This window comes from Schistocerca gregaria, chromosome 2 (genome assembly GCF_023897955.1).
Source record: "Schistocerca gregaria isolate iqSchGreg1 chromosome 2, iqSchGreg1.2, whole genome shotgun sequence".
In the NCBI taxonomy this organism is placed as follows: Eukaryota; Metazoa; Arthropoda; class Insecta; order Orthoptera; family Acrididae; genus Schistocerca; species Schistocerca gregaria.
The window spans coordinates 317231246-317245290 of NC_064921.1; the positions used below are offsets into that span (position 1 = coordinate 317231246).

Sequence of the window (14045 nt, forward strand, 5' to 3'; positions counted from 1 at the left end):
TGCTCATTTTAAATCTTTAGATCATGTGCAGATTTATATATATAACTAAATAAATTAATTCTACTATGGACATGTCCGCAGCTCGTGGTCTCACGGTAGCGTTCTTTCACCTGCATCGAGATGACTGGGTGTTGTTGTGTCATCATCATCATCATCATCATCATTCATCCTCATTGCGGTCAGAGGAAGGCAATGGCAAACCACCTCCACCAGGACTTTGCCTAGTACGGCAGTGCGGGTCCCCCACATCGTTCTCCTACGCTCTGTCAAGAAGGATGGGACATCATCATCATCATTATCATCATCATGGACATATTTGCTTTTTATGAATTTTGCAGCGAATAAATTGTCTCTCACTTTTAGTTCACAAATTTCGCAACTTGTGAGCCAGTGGTGTCGTGAACTTACATCGAATCTCGTATCCTTCGTTATATTCGTCTTCTTCCACCCTTAGTATTTCTCTTTCTTGACCATGTGTACGATATTAATTCTTCATCGGACTTCCTCTTCTGATGCAGACAGCTATGTTGACATGACATTGGGATAATGTGCGGAAGAAAGAAAAACTTTCGAGGTTTTGCACAAAAACGAACTCTCAGACTTCATATTTTCATAGGATTATTATTCAGACAACACATTGTATCACGAGAAATACGTCTTCTCGCCATGAGAACTAAAGACAGAGTCTATGTAATAACTGACAAAACAAACTGAATGGAGTTTTTATCATTTGTCATTCGCCTTCCGGCGTAGCAAGTTACATCTTTTCCGGTGCTTACAGTAGCCGTGCTAATGATTATTGTCCTTGGTGTGCAAAGGACAGCACAGAACACCCAGCCATCACGAGGCAGAGAAAATCACTGACCCCGCCGGGAATCGAACCCAGGAACCCGTGCGTGGGAAGCGAAAACGCTACCGCACGACCAGGAGATACGGGCTGCCACACAGGCTCCCTGTAGTGGTTTGCAGGATGTTCAGTACATTCATTTACTTGGTTGACCGAATCGCCATGAACTAGCTGCCTTGGCTACCCAGTGCATACATTCGAATCTATTTTGTAATCACTGAAATAAAATAACGTAACTGCCACCTACACAGAACTGCCCACAGTGTAGGATGCAGAATTTTAAATAGGAAGTGTTCCTTTCCATTTGAGCTACTCTATTGCGCTATCTGTTTGTTGAAAGCATCGTGCAGTGCAAAATAAATGCTGTAACTGTCTGTCTCTCATAAGTCTATATCCGGCCATATGCATTATCTCACAGCACTGTGGAATGCCGAAGTTCTGGAGGAACTGTTCTTCACTTCCAGAAGTGCTGTAGCTACGTCACAGCTAGAAGCGCAACGGAAAGCGTCGCGCAATGTTGATAAGACGTCGTATGTTCTATTACATTCGCTGCTACATTTTTTTAAAACGCAATTCTGCTGTCTGCTGAAGTTAACAATTTAATGGAACTTTGAACATAATTATCTTTAATTCTCAACCCAAAATAGTCGCATGTGGATAAAGGCTAACTTTTGCGCCATTTTGTTCCTTTCACGTTTAATAGAAGGCCAGGCAGCAGATGCGTCTCGAAGCTTTTGTATTATGTATGGGGAGAGTGCATCTTGCTAAAATAGTCAGAAAAGTATTTTCTACATTAGCTGTAGTCTGGTAGTGGATTTTATTCTTCTTCAAACATTGTTTGACAGCTTTAACTCGGAACACGTTTTCTACATGCATGTAATCAATAAAGTGCATGTCCACTATCAGACTGTTATAGATAACATCAGAGAATTCGCATATATCGTTGATGATTAATTTCTCTCTCATGTTTAGTATTGTTTTAACAACACTAAAATAAACCTTACGAAAACTGTGCACTGTATTGTAAGAAATGAAATAAAACTACCCACGATAACCTTACTACGAAAGTAAGTCTGTTTTAACAAAACTGGGTACCCGTACACAAGCTTGCCTCTATCTGCACGAATTAGTAAAAGACTATTCACTTAGATTTCGATTGAGTCTGTGTTTAAATGGTATGCTGTGTCATACTCAACAGTTATGGAAACCTCGCATTTCATAAATAAAGTTACGTATTCCTAGAAACCCAAAATTTGCTTGTCAGCAGCGGAAAGAGGCGTTACCTGTTGTGCAGCATTGTAACTTTTTCACCATTGCACTTTGAGCTGAAAGTAATTTCTTGCGATTTGCTAATCAATTTATTTCCTTCATACTTATCACTCTGGCATGGGAGTCTTAAGTGAAGAACATTATTAAATTTCGTATCGTTGACGGTCGATTCGAATTTCTTCAGAGACGCTTGTATTATATAGCAGGTTGGCTGTCAGGAAGCCGAGATCTTCGACCATTAACACAACTTACTGAGTCGAGCTGCCAAGAGGATTTGATGTGTAAAGGCTTTATTCTGATTTTGTTACAGAGTTTTTTCTGGGAATTCGCAGCTCCATGAAATAATACAAAAAAAAAAGCTCTCACGCGTTGCCCCTACGACGGTTAGAACAGACGATTAACTTAACCGCTGGAACACGAGACACGGGCGGTACCACGGGGCTACGGACACACTGCTGCCAGCACGCTACTCTCGTCATCGTATTGGTCGCTCAGCCTCATAACGCATCGTGGAAGATATTAAAAGTTGCCACTTATGTGGAGAATAGCATTTCTTTAGCCAAAAAAATTGAAATTTCTGTCTCAGTGTCTTAGTTTACGTGAGGATTATATGCCACGAGTCATTCAAATGGAAAGGGAATATCAAGTGAATTTAGCGTGTCAGTTCAGTACCATACGCGAAAGTGCACTGTCACAGTGTTGCCAAATGTTTGTGACGATGTTGCCAATTCTCAGCTGTGATAGGAACAGCTCTGTAGGAGGAGAATCCTGTGCTCGTGTGATAGGAGGAAACGGAGAGGAGGCGCGGGGTTTGGTTAATATGCAGAGTTTTCTCCTGCCAGCTGTGTCAAACATTCAGGTGTGTAATCTTCCATGACGATTACAGTTTCCCACAAAATATATACGAATACTTTGTTATAAAAGATTATTTCAGTACAATAAAAAGTCTTTGGAAATCAACTTTGCCAACCTGTCACGAAAAGTAAGATAACAAACACTTTGCACCTCGAAATCGATTGTATCTACGTGCAGTCTTGTGATCATACAAGTAGAATTTCATCAATTGCGCTCGCATGTCGTGGTCGTGCGGTAGGTAGCGTTCTCGCTTCCCACGCCCTGGTCCCGGGGTTCGATTCCCGGCGGAGTCAGGGATTTTCTCTGCCTCGTGATGGCTGGGTGTTGTGTGATGTGCTTAGGTTAGTTAGGTTTAAATAGTTCTAAGTTCTAGGGGACTGGTGACCACAGATGTTCAGTCCCATAGTGCTCATAGCCATTTGAATCATGAACTGCACGAGAGTGTAGAAAAATGTTGGTGCGAATGGAAGCTGTAAGAAACACAGTTACCTAATTATTCTGTACCACGTAATAATCAATTAATTTGATAATTCAGAAGAGAAGAAACTAAAAATTATGCCAATTAAGACAGAAACTAAAGTGCAAATGCGGGCACTGTGCAGATCTGCGCTTTTTCATCTTCAGATCCATACAAATAATGTATACTAACCAGCGTATTCATTGCTTTCGTAATGTTTCCCTCTTTTCTTTCTTATGATGAACTGGATCCACACCCATGAGTCTGTTTTTTCTTTGTATCCTTCCATCTACTATCTTTGTGTGTTATTGTTCAAAAAGCAAAATATTATGCGTGCTCCCACGAGGTATTAAAATGAGGTCGCAAAAAGGCTAACGAATTATAATTAAAATACAGTGTGACGCCAATTTGTCTGTCGTCATGGTGTTAAGTGGACAGAAATAGTTGGGTGTTATTGTCGTCTTTTCTTATTGAGATTTTCATATTACCCTGACACAAGACGCCGAGATAAGTGTGTATATTCTCCGTGACGAAACATCCCACATTGCATTCATCCTGATCCATTCGTACGTGAATCGGCGGCAATGAGTGATAGGAAAGCTGTTGTGGGGTGATGAATAACAATAACAATGGTAGTAATTACAAATCAATAATCAAGGATGTTTACTGCATTACAGACGATTAACAAAATAACCAAGAACGGCTGAGTGTTTAATTGGCGCACTGAGTAGGTGTTCTTACCACTTTGTTACTGAATTCTGTTCTAGTTGTTTGCAGAGAGAAAACAAAGAACCCTGTAGCCCCATACATATCGCTAGTACAACGAGATATTACCTATCAACTATCCTTGCTTTACATCACGAGACGAACATGGCGTCACTGAGCTGATATTTGAAATACATTTCTGTTTTCTGTTTCTCTCTCTCTCTTTATTTTTATTTTAATTTTTTGAGGAAAGCATCGAGAAGCGCGATAATAAGCAAGTAGGCATATAACCTGTTTACAGTTCTTTTCATCGGGATACATAATGCAAAAATAAAACTTTTAAGTGTGTTATTGCGTAATTCCAGTTATTGACAGCCTATTCGTGAGCTTGCTCGCATTCAGTGGGGTGAAACCTATCACAGAAGCAAGCAAAGCACAAATATTTCTTGCACCATGCGCAACACATAAACGAAATCTCGCTGCATTGACGTGTTGTCCGATATACTCCACGGAAAACATATCTGATTAATGTTGCTAAATACAGCTCTATCAGAAATCAATTTGGAAGCTTACCAAGTGGATAAAAAAATATCTTGAAATACGCAGAAAGGCCCTTAGAGGTATTCGACTGAAAAATAGCCATGACCAAAATTGTAACTGGGGTCGACAGAATCGTCGTCTACCACCTTGACAACATTTTTTTTTTTTTACTAGCCGCACAGTCCATGACTGCAGCGCCCTAGACGGCATTTTTTTCTTTTTTTATCAACATTTGTTCTTTTTTACCACTTTTTTATATTTTTTAGAATTTACCTTTGCCTTTCTCGGGCAAGTGCTCTACCATCTTTTTTTATCCATCCTTTTTTTACAGCAATCCAATTTTTATTAACCACTTTTATTTATTATTATTTATTTTTTTTAGGATGGCCAGGGCGTGGTACACGCCGCACTAGCAGTGGGGTCTCTTCACGGCACTGCCAGTGCGTCGAGGCCCAAACCCCTCCCCCCTCCCCACCCTTTTTTCATGTTCCCTGTTGGGTCGTAGCACTAAGTGTGCAGAAATCTTAACACAATATTCCCATTCTCCGATGTAAGAAAGACAAAGAAACCTCTTCTCTGAGTAGAAACTGAACACTGATAAAAACTTTTTTTTCTTGAATCACACAAATACTTTGGAAGTCGAACACGAGTAATCCCGAACAAAATGTTTTGACGAAAAAAAAATCGTGTAACATAGAAGTTCCGGAAGCAAGGTAATAGTAAATAATAATAAAAAACCTCCGCCACACACCGTCAGGTGGCTTGCGGAGTATGGATGTAGATGTAGATGTAGAAGTGACTTTTAATTTTCTTCTGTTCGTTCTCGTTCAAGGTGTTGTAGTGGTTCCACATATTTAACCAACACCCATTCTTTCAAAAATGATCTTCATCATGTTGCCGTAGTGCTTCTTGTGGTTGCGATACGTGCTGATTTTTGCATATTCACACTTCATGTAAACGTGGAATTCTATCTCGTTGTCCGACCCAAGTTTGTGGTTGACGTAACTAACATATTTTCCCAGCAACCAGCTAATGGCGTTGGTCTTTAATTTCGGAAAGTATGTCATGGCTGATCTCAGGAGGAGCGATGGCGTTATATATTCCATAGAGGATCTGGTGAGAAAGGCGATTTGTTGCCTGATCCAATTCCAGTTATGCACATTGCTACCACAGGTGAATCTGTGGATGAGTGTATCCATCAGATTGCATTTTCCACAAAGGTGGGTTGCGTTTAAACCGATCCCTTAGTCTCTCGTTGGTGCTGATGAGATTGTTAACTGTTTTGTACCTTGCGGAAATAGCGTCTGTAGATAGCCCGGCATAGTTTATGTTCCGCCATACAGCTTTCCAGTCACAATTTAGGAATTTCGTCTCAATTTCGTTTCTGCCCTCATTTAACTTCCTTTCAAGTATGATGTCGCGCACGGTGATAACGTGTGTTGCTTCTGATTTCGTCACTAAGATAACTTGCTTCGAGGAAAAAATTCCTCACATACTGCAGACGGGCATTAATTCTTCGCACATCCATCGGTGCTTGCAGGCTATGGGGTGTCACAGCCTCAAAGAGCTTTGCGGTTATACATTGTGGAAGTTCTCTGTGTATATGGAAAGTCAGTTTGAGGAACAGAGCAGACGCTTTATTGCGAATATCCACCAAACCAGGGCCCCCGCAGCCATCCTCATCGGACATGCCATTAAGGTTATTCCCAAAGTTTTATGTTTGTTGTCTTGTTTTGCCAATGCCAGTTGGAGTTGATTAGGCCCCGTAGATTAAATATTTTACTTTTGTTTTCATTTGTTGTCGCTCCCGACCCTAGACAATATCTTTGGATTTCTCTTTCCAGTGTAACTGTCTCCTCCTTATTACAACGCCCACGTCATCAGCATAAGCTCGTATGACAGTTTTCTCACCACTTAATGTTATGCCTGTTAATCTTGCGTGGACAGTGCGGAGGAAGGGCTCTAAAGATACGGAAAATAAAAACATACATAAGGGACTGCCCTGTGGAACCCCTCGCCTTATCTGTATGGGTTTAGATGTTTGGCCATTGATTGCTATTTTCGCATTTATACCTGTTGCAATATTTCTTAGCATGTTGACAATCTGGGGGTGGAAAGTCATTCTTGACTGCGTCGCAAAGAGGTATCTGTGACTAACGCGGTCAAAAGCTTTGTTGAAATCTATAAAGATTAAAGCACATTTTATACTTGTCACTGAGGTAATTGCAATGACGTCTCTGTATGCAGATGCCCTTTCGAATATCGTTCTGGTCGGAGAACAAGATTGATGATGACTCAATATTTTGTTGGAAAAGGCAGAGAGTCTTTTGTTGATAATACGCGAAATTATTTTGTAATCAGAATTTAGTAGCGAAAGAGGCCGAAAATTGTTTTAGTTGGTTTTGCCTTTATTCTTAGGAATCAGTACTATTTTACTTTTCTTAAACTCTGCAGGGACCGTTTTCCCGTTCAGGACCTCATTTGCCATGGAAGTGATCTTGTCCCCAATTATAGACCAGTAGCGGGCATAAAACTCCACAGGGAGGCCATCAAGTCCCGGAGATTTTTTGAGAGGTGAGTTACGCACTGCCTCATGCACTTCATCTTTAGTAATAGGTGACAGGATGTCAGCGTTGTCTGTTCCCGACAACTGTGGACCTAAAATAGTGAGAAAGTTCTCGAGAGCTGCATCTTCCACTGTGGCAGGGGCATATAAGGTTTCATAGTACCTGTGGACTTCGTCCAGTATTTCTTTCTGGCATGTGAGCCTCGTACCAGTATGCGTCTGGACTTTATCAATAAAAGTGTGACGTCTGGTTTTAGCATGCCGCACCAAGTGATACAGAGAAGCTGTTTCATCTGCTATGACTGATGTGGCTTTCGATTTAATTTTTAGTCCCTCCATCTGTTGCCGTTTAATGCTTAATTACTTGGCTTTTATTTTTTTGATTCATTCAGACGAATTTCGTCATCATGGGCCTGTTGATATAAGTCTCTTAAAACTTTATAATAAAACTCCATTGTATTCCTCAACTCCCTGTGCCTCGCTACACTATACTGCATGACAACTTTCCGCAGCCTTGGTTTAGCCCTCCTGGTCCACCAGTCAATGACTGTTGGGTGCTTGTCTGCTGTGCGGAGGCACATAGTCCACGCTACTCTTATTTCCTGTTCCAGTTCTTCGTCAGTTAAAACAGAGATATTTAAATTCCATTGGCCTCTGAATCGACGGGTTGGCTGTACACTTAAATTAAAGCAAGTTAAAAGTGTACTGTGATCGCTAAAGTACACAGGAATAGTTTCAACGTTTAATAAACAGATTTGCAAATCCTATCTAGTCCGCTGCGGGAGTGGCTGGTTATATACGTGAACCCGACTGACGTCGGGTGCTGAAGTTCCCACACATCCTTAAGGTGTAGATCACTTACTTTTTTAACTGTGGCGAGTAGTTGAAATTGGGTTGTTGATCTTTCTGATTTAAAACACAGTTAAAATCTCCACCTAGTATAAGAGAACACGGATTTTTCCTCAATAAATAAATCAGTTCATCTTGAAAAAACTTCGCACGATCCAATTTGTGGGAATTTCCTGATGGGGCGTAAAGGTTAAGCACTGTCACATCGAAAATTTTTATGTCTAAGGTTCTTCCTGGTTCTAGTCGTTCGATTTCAGTCACCAGAATGCCTTCCCTTATAAGAATGGCTGTACCGATGTTGGCTTTCGTAGAAACATTAACAATTTCAAAAAAGCCTGTGATCCGAAATTCCGTTATCGCGACTTCTTGTAGCAACGCGATATCAGTCCCAGACTGGTTCAAGAATTCTTTTAGTGCTGCCAGTTTCAAGGGTGACTGTATTTTATTAATGTTAATAATAGTAATGCTATAAGCTTGTATCACAGACATACCAGAAGAAGCTATTTGGGATGCTTGTTTATCTCCTCCTTCGGCGCGGCGTTGCGCTTCGGAGTCTGCAGGTTGTGTACTTGGTACTTCCTCGTACTGTTCGCACTGTATGGGCTGTGCACTTGATGCGGTTATTGCAGCTGTGACCTCAGGCTCAGGGTCACATTTCCGTGACAGGTCACTACCAGCTGCATCACTATCTGTTCGTGGCGGTATAAGTCCTTGTGCGGAAGTGGGCGCCGCATCGACCTGCATTTCATCTCCTTTTTCCACTTCCAACAGATCTTCAGGACTGGGCTTCGGCTACCTGGCAACCGGTGTTTCACAGGAAGAGTCCTCATCAACATTTTTTTCAGTGTCCTCTAGATGACGCTTTTTAGTGGGAATCTCGCTGTCACGGGACGGAATTTCAGCAGTTAATGCAGGTTTTAAAGACGGAAAGTCATTAACATTAAGTGCAACATTTTCAGAGGTAGTAACAGTATCGACGACAGCCGCCGGCTCTGTTGTATTACTGGCTGGCAACAAATCGTTGAGTGTTAATTTCCGGCGTTGCGTAAGGTTAATTTGTTAGCACAAAAACACGGCGAGGGCAGTCCTGACGGAGGTGACCAGACTCGTTACATGCATGACATGTAGGGGTTTGCCCTATGGGAGGGAATCTTTGCCTTCACTTCCATCTCCACGGAGCGAATACCGTTAAAGCACTGCAGCTTGAAATGCGAAGCCCACCTTTCGTTGACTATTTGCCTGACAACCCCATACTTTGAAAGGACATCTTTAATTTTCGAGTTGTCTACTTCTAGGGGAATATTCAAAACGCTATAATTCCTAATTACAGACTCGGAATTCCGGAGTTTTACAGTACTTTTAGTACCATCACGGTGTATAAATTCCGTTTCTTAACCATATTTTCCCAGAAAGCAGTCTACACTCACGGAATCGTTAAACTTTAAAAAAAATGCAGTATTCATCATAGTCTAGCTGCATGGTATGAACAGATTCAGAATGAAGGCCAATTACCTCGGTAATCCAGTCGTGTATTTCAAGTGCAGAGGGCTGGACTCGACGGGTGTACTTGTCGAAGGTGAAAATCACGGTGTTTTTTCTCACGGTGTTCTGCAGCGAAGAAATCTCGGACAACGCCGAAATCCCAACGGCACTACGTAGAAAGACGACACGAACGAAGACCAAATGCTGAATTGATAACGCTTAATTCACGTGCAAAACGCCAATAAACGATCACGAAACATGAAAACGCTGGTGTAAACACTGAACGTTCAGGGAGCAAACTTGAGGAGCGTGCGACAGCTAAAGCCAGTCTGTCAACTCGAACGGTGACAGTGCTCGGCCGGTTACTTACGTTTACTGGTATCAAAGCTACAGCATGAAAACACAAAAATGTTGATAAGCCGAAGATCATTAGTTTTGGAACTCATAGAAAGTAAAGCAGTCATCAGTCGCAAGAGTGGTTTGAACACCAAAGTGCTTTAATAGGCACGGACTTGTTGGAGGTGGTATGCTGTTGCTTTCATCCTACCTTTGAGTTGATTTACCTAGCCAGTTAATAGGGGAACCTACAGTTTTACGTGGCTTTCGGACCACAGTGCAACTCGGCATTTTTCACATCAACAAACACTCCCCCAGGGGAAATATGTGTAAAACGCCACATAAAAATCGTGGGACTGGTGAGGGACCGAACCCGAGACCTTCGTATCCATAGTCTTGCTCTTTATCACCTTGCGCACATGCAGCCAACACTGTGGTTCCTACTTGCCATTAAAATTAAGGATCTCTCATTTGTGCCTTCGTTGGCGCTTGCGTGTCCCTTAGGAGACCTTACCTTTGGGATTACCCTCGTATACGTGTGTGTAAACGCCTTCCAATGCCCACTCAAGGAAGACAAGGATACCTAGTCTAGCTTCAATATTACAAATACGCCTCTGTTTGTGGATGAACGCAGACTTAGGTTGATAATAATTTTGTATATTTAACAGTACTGTACCCATTGGTGTGAAACTCGTTTTCTACCAATGATTCCCACAGCTACAGGAACACTACTTTAATACCTCTTACACAAAATACTTACGCAGTGCTATCAGACGAAAAGATCAACCTGACACAAACTGTGGGAAGTTTGTTTTACAACCTTCGTACCTGGATAAAGAGCTTTTCCTATTTGAGATATCTGTGAACGTCGCTGCATAAGACAATTTAAGAAGAAACTAAATTCCTTCAGCTACGCCAATATTTAAAGAAATCGTGTTAACGGCACTAAATCGTGGTTTGTAAATCGTTTACCAGCCGTACTCTGCCACATTTCGCTGGTTCGAAGGCAAAAAGCTTACTGACAAATTTCACAGGAGGAAAAGGGGGACGAAATGTCTCCCACTCGAAGGTCATGCTGTTTTACTTAAATGATTACAAAATCGGGTAAAACGAACAATAAGGTTGTCAGTATAAACACATTACTGTTGTCAATATTATGTTGCACCGCCCAGGGCCTGTAATGATTAAAGGGCCCGTTTAGGTCAGGCATATTGAACACAGAAGTGGAAGAGAGAGCACCACTAAATTCTACAATCCGTATGCATTGCATACACAAAGAAATTACTGTTACAGTGTACTTATGGAGCCCAATGAGTGAATTGCATATTTTCCGGTGAGAAAGAGCACTGGCAAACAGTCTTCGCTGCATTAGGTTACTTAAACTGGCGTCGCTTTGAGCTAGAATTTACGGCCAGCGACTAAGTGTAAGGACAGTGAGTCGGATGCGGATTTTCCAACTGTGAAATACTTTCCTTACATTATGGAAGCGAATATTAAATTTGAACTAATATTTCGAAAATTTTGGACTTGGATAGCTTAGAATGAAAATCTGTTTATTGCAAAGGAAAACAATCGATTTTTCAAAACATTCTGTGTCATACACAACTTGAAACAGGTCACGTTGACCGAATCATATGGAAGAACGACAGCGACGTATGATGGAAGGCAGTAAAATCCCTTGGCTTTTGGTTTGGCAGTATTCGACAGCCATTTCTAGGCTTAAGTAAATGAAGAAAGGCAGCGCGTTTTCGTTATCAAGTAACGTCTTCATCAATTACTTTAGTTTTAATGTGATCTACGAGTAATTGTTGATGTTTGATATTAACATGAAAAGGATTCCGTAGAGAGGGGAAGAACTTGTTCTTGGGCAACTACTTCTATAATGACCAAAAGGACTTAAATGATCTTCAAGCACAAGTGTTCCAGCAGCAGTATGAAGAAAATGATAGTAATAATGACGGTGATAATCGAATTATCCGGTAACTTCACACTTCACATAGGATTTTCTGGAACTGAATTAGTGAAAATTTCAAAATGGCTTCAAATCGAGGCTATGACGCCTAGAAGAGTCTTTACATCCTGCTGACATCAGATTAGCATAATCTCCACGTCAGAAGCTTGCTTCTACTTAACCAATTAATAGACTCGCGTTTTTTTCTACCGTGACTGGTTTAGTGAGCTAAGCACATCATCCATTACAGCACACTCCTGGGGCTGTGCAATGTGGCCACAATGGTCTGGTGGAACGAACTATCACAAGTGCAATGCGTGGGTTCAGGCATTTACTTTTAAGAGGCACAAACAGATTTACTTTACCTCTGGTAACCTCAAGAGAAAGCTGTTATAATCCAGAATCAGCATTAAACATCGCGTTCCTTCATTCCAAACTGGGCAGAGCCGGTTTACGTTGGAAAATGACATAGGTGGAGGTCAGGGTAAACAGAAATACTGTCACCAATAAACTTACTTAGATTAGAAAACTTTATTTTATTTGATGAACTGATAGCCGTCTAAAGGAACAGGGCTCTTATTTTACTTGTACTTGATTGAACTAGAGATGTTGAAAAATTTGGTGCTGGACTGTGATTCGAATTCGTATCTCCTCTTTCCAGGATCTGAATCTCTCGGAACAGTATAGTTCAATCATTTCATTCCTTTTCCCAAGACTGCAGTCTTCTCTAGGTCTCCTCCAAAGGTAAATATGTGGGTCCGAATCCTGTTCCTGTACAAAAATATTCATAATTTCATTTCAAGCGCTATCACGTGCACACCGGCCTGCTAGTGAAAATTAACGTGCATTTTTAATGTCTGTTCATGTTGCCAACAATTTCTGGACAAACACGCACACATCTTACTGTTGGTGAGTAAGCAATTGACACTTACGCAATATTCGTGGACAATAAAGAACAACGATAGGAGTGCGGTTCGATTGTCGCTCAGGCGCAAAATTTTGTGTCCTTATTTTAGATTAAACACCTAGCAGCTGGCAAGAAAAACCGATACGTTACATTTGATTTTACTTACTTAACAATCCGATTACGTCTTGGGTTCGTATCTCCGTCGCAGAACTTCACATCATGCGCTTCATCTTTAAATTCATACACACTTTGTTACTTCTGAATTGACGTATGACATCTTTCGTGGTTAGTTAACAGGGATGAAAGGGTCTTGATAGGAGTCCCGGTTTATTACAAAAACTGTCGTCTTTTATTTTCAAGTTTAGATTTGGTTACTCACATAGGCAAAAATTTCGGAACTTCATGACTCTTCATGGATAGCCAGAAATATGATATGATTAGATTAATACTTGTTCCATAGATCATGAATACGACATTTCTTAATGATGTGGAACGAGTCATTTTAATGAAAGATTTCTTTACATACCAGTAATCAATTTCTTTACAACAATTTTTTTACCCCTCTCTCCCTCCCTTTCTCTCTCTCTCTCTCTCTCTCTCTCTCTCTCTCTCTCTCTCTCTCTCATACATACACACACACACACACACAGATTCTCTTTTTTTTTTATTTGTTTGTTGTGCTCGACTATCGGCGAGGCACGAAAACGTCCGTGAATGGGTTTCTTAGTTTTGAGTACAGTGACAAAAGAAATATAAAAACAACTATGAGTGTTACTGATTTATGATGCTTAGTAGCAGTCAGTTCTGAGTATTATTAGCAACTAAGCTCCAGTGTCTAAACCTAGTTACAGAAATTCGAATCAGACGCATTAGGTATTCCAGGCCGTAGCAGCCGCGTCTTTAAGGCGCCAGCTATTGTCACTTCCCAGCCCGCTGTAGGATCACATCGGTTCGTCTTCTTCGTGCTGGTAATGTAACTGAGATTCGGCAACAACGCAAGGTATGTTTGGCAACTCTGTGATCAACGAGTTACTTCCTGGTGTGCACTGAATTAAGCTTCAAAGTCCACTTGATATCTCTTATCATTTCCATTGAATAACCTGAGTTGTTATCGCTTGAGGTGTAACAGAAGATTGTAAATTTTCGGTTTTCAGCTCAGCAAAGTCATTGAACGTGGCAATCGCAACTAATCTCGTCCTGCAAATAGCGGTTTACGAGTTCTAGCCACTATTGGCCTCGTAAGAGGAAGGTTCAAACCATATCTATTATCAACGATATATG

The 14045-nt window shown here is 41.1% G+C and overlaps 1 protein-coding gene across 1 annotated transcript in view; it reads left to right on the top strand.

The window, feature by feature from the left end:
* The first annotated feature begins 2874 nt into the window (after positions 1 to 2874).
* LOC126336949 (barrier-to-autointegration factor-like) overlaps positions 2875 to 14045 on the top strand; it is a 74196-nt gene continuing 63025 nt past the window's right edge. The window contains exon 1 of the mRNA XM_050001149.1: positions 2875 to 2975. Within this exon, the coding sequence (XP_049857106.1) occupies positions 2937 to 2975 (39 nt within the window). The 5' untranslated portion in view covers positions 2875 to 2936. The remainder of the gene's footprint in view (positions 2976 to 14045) is intronic.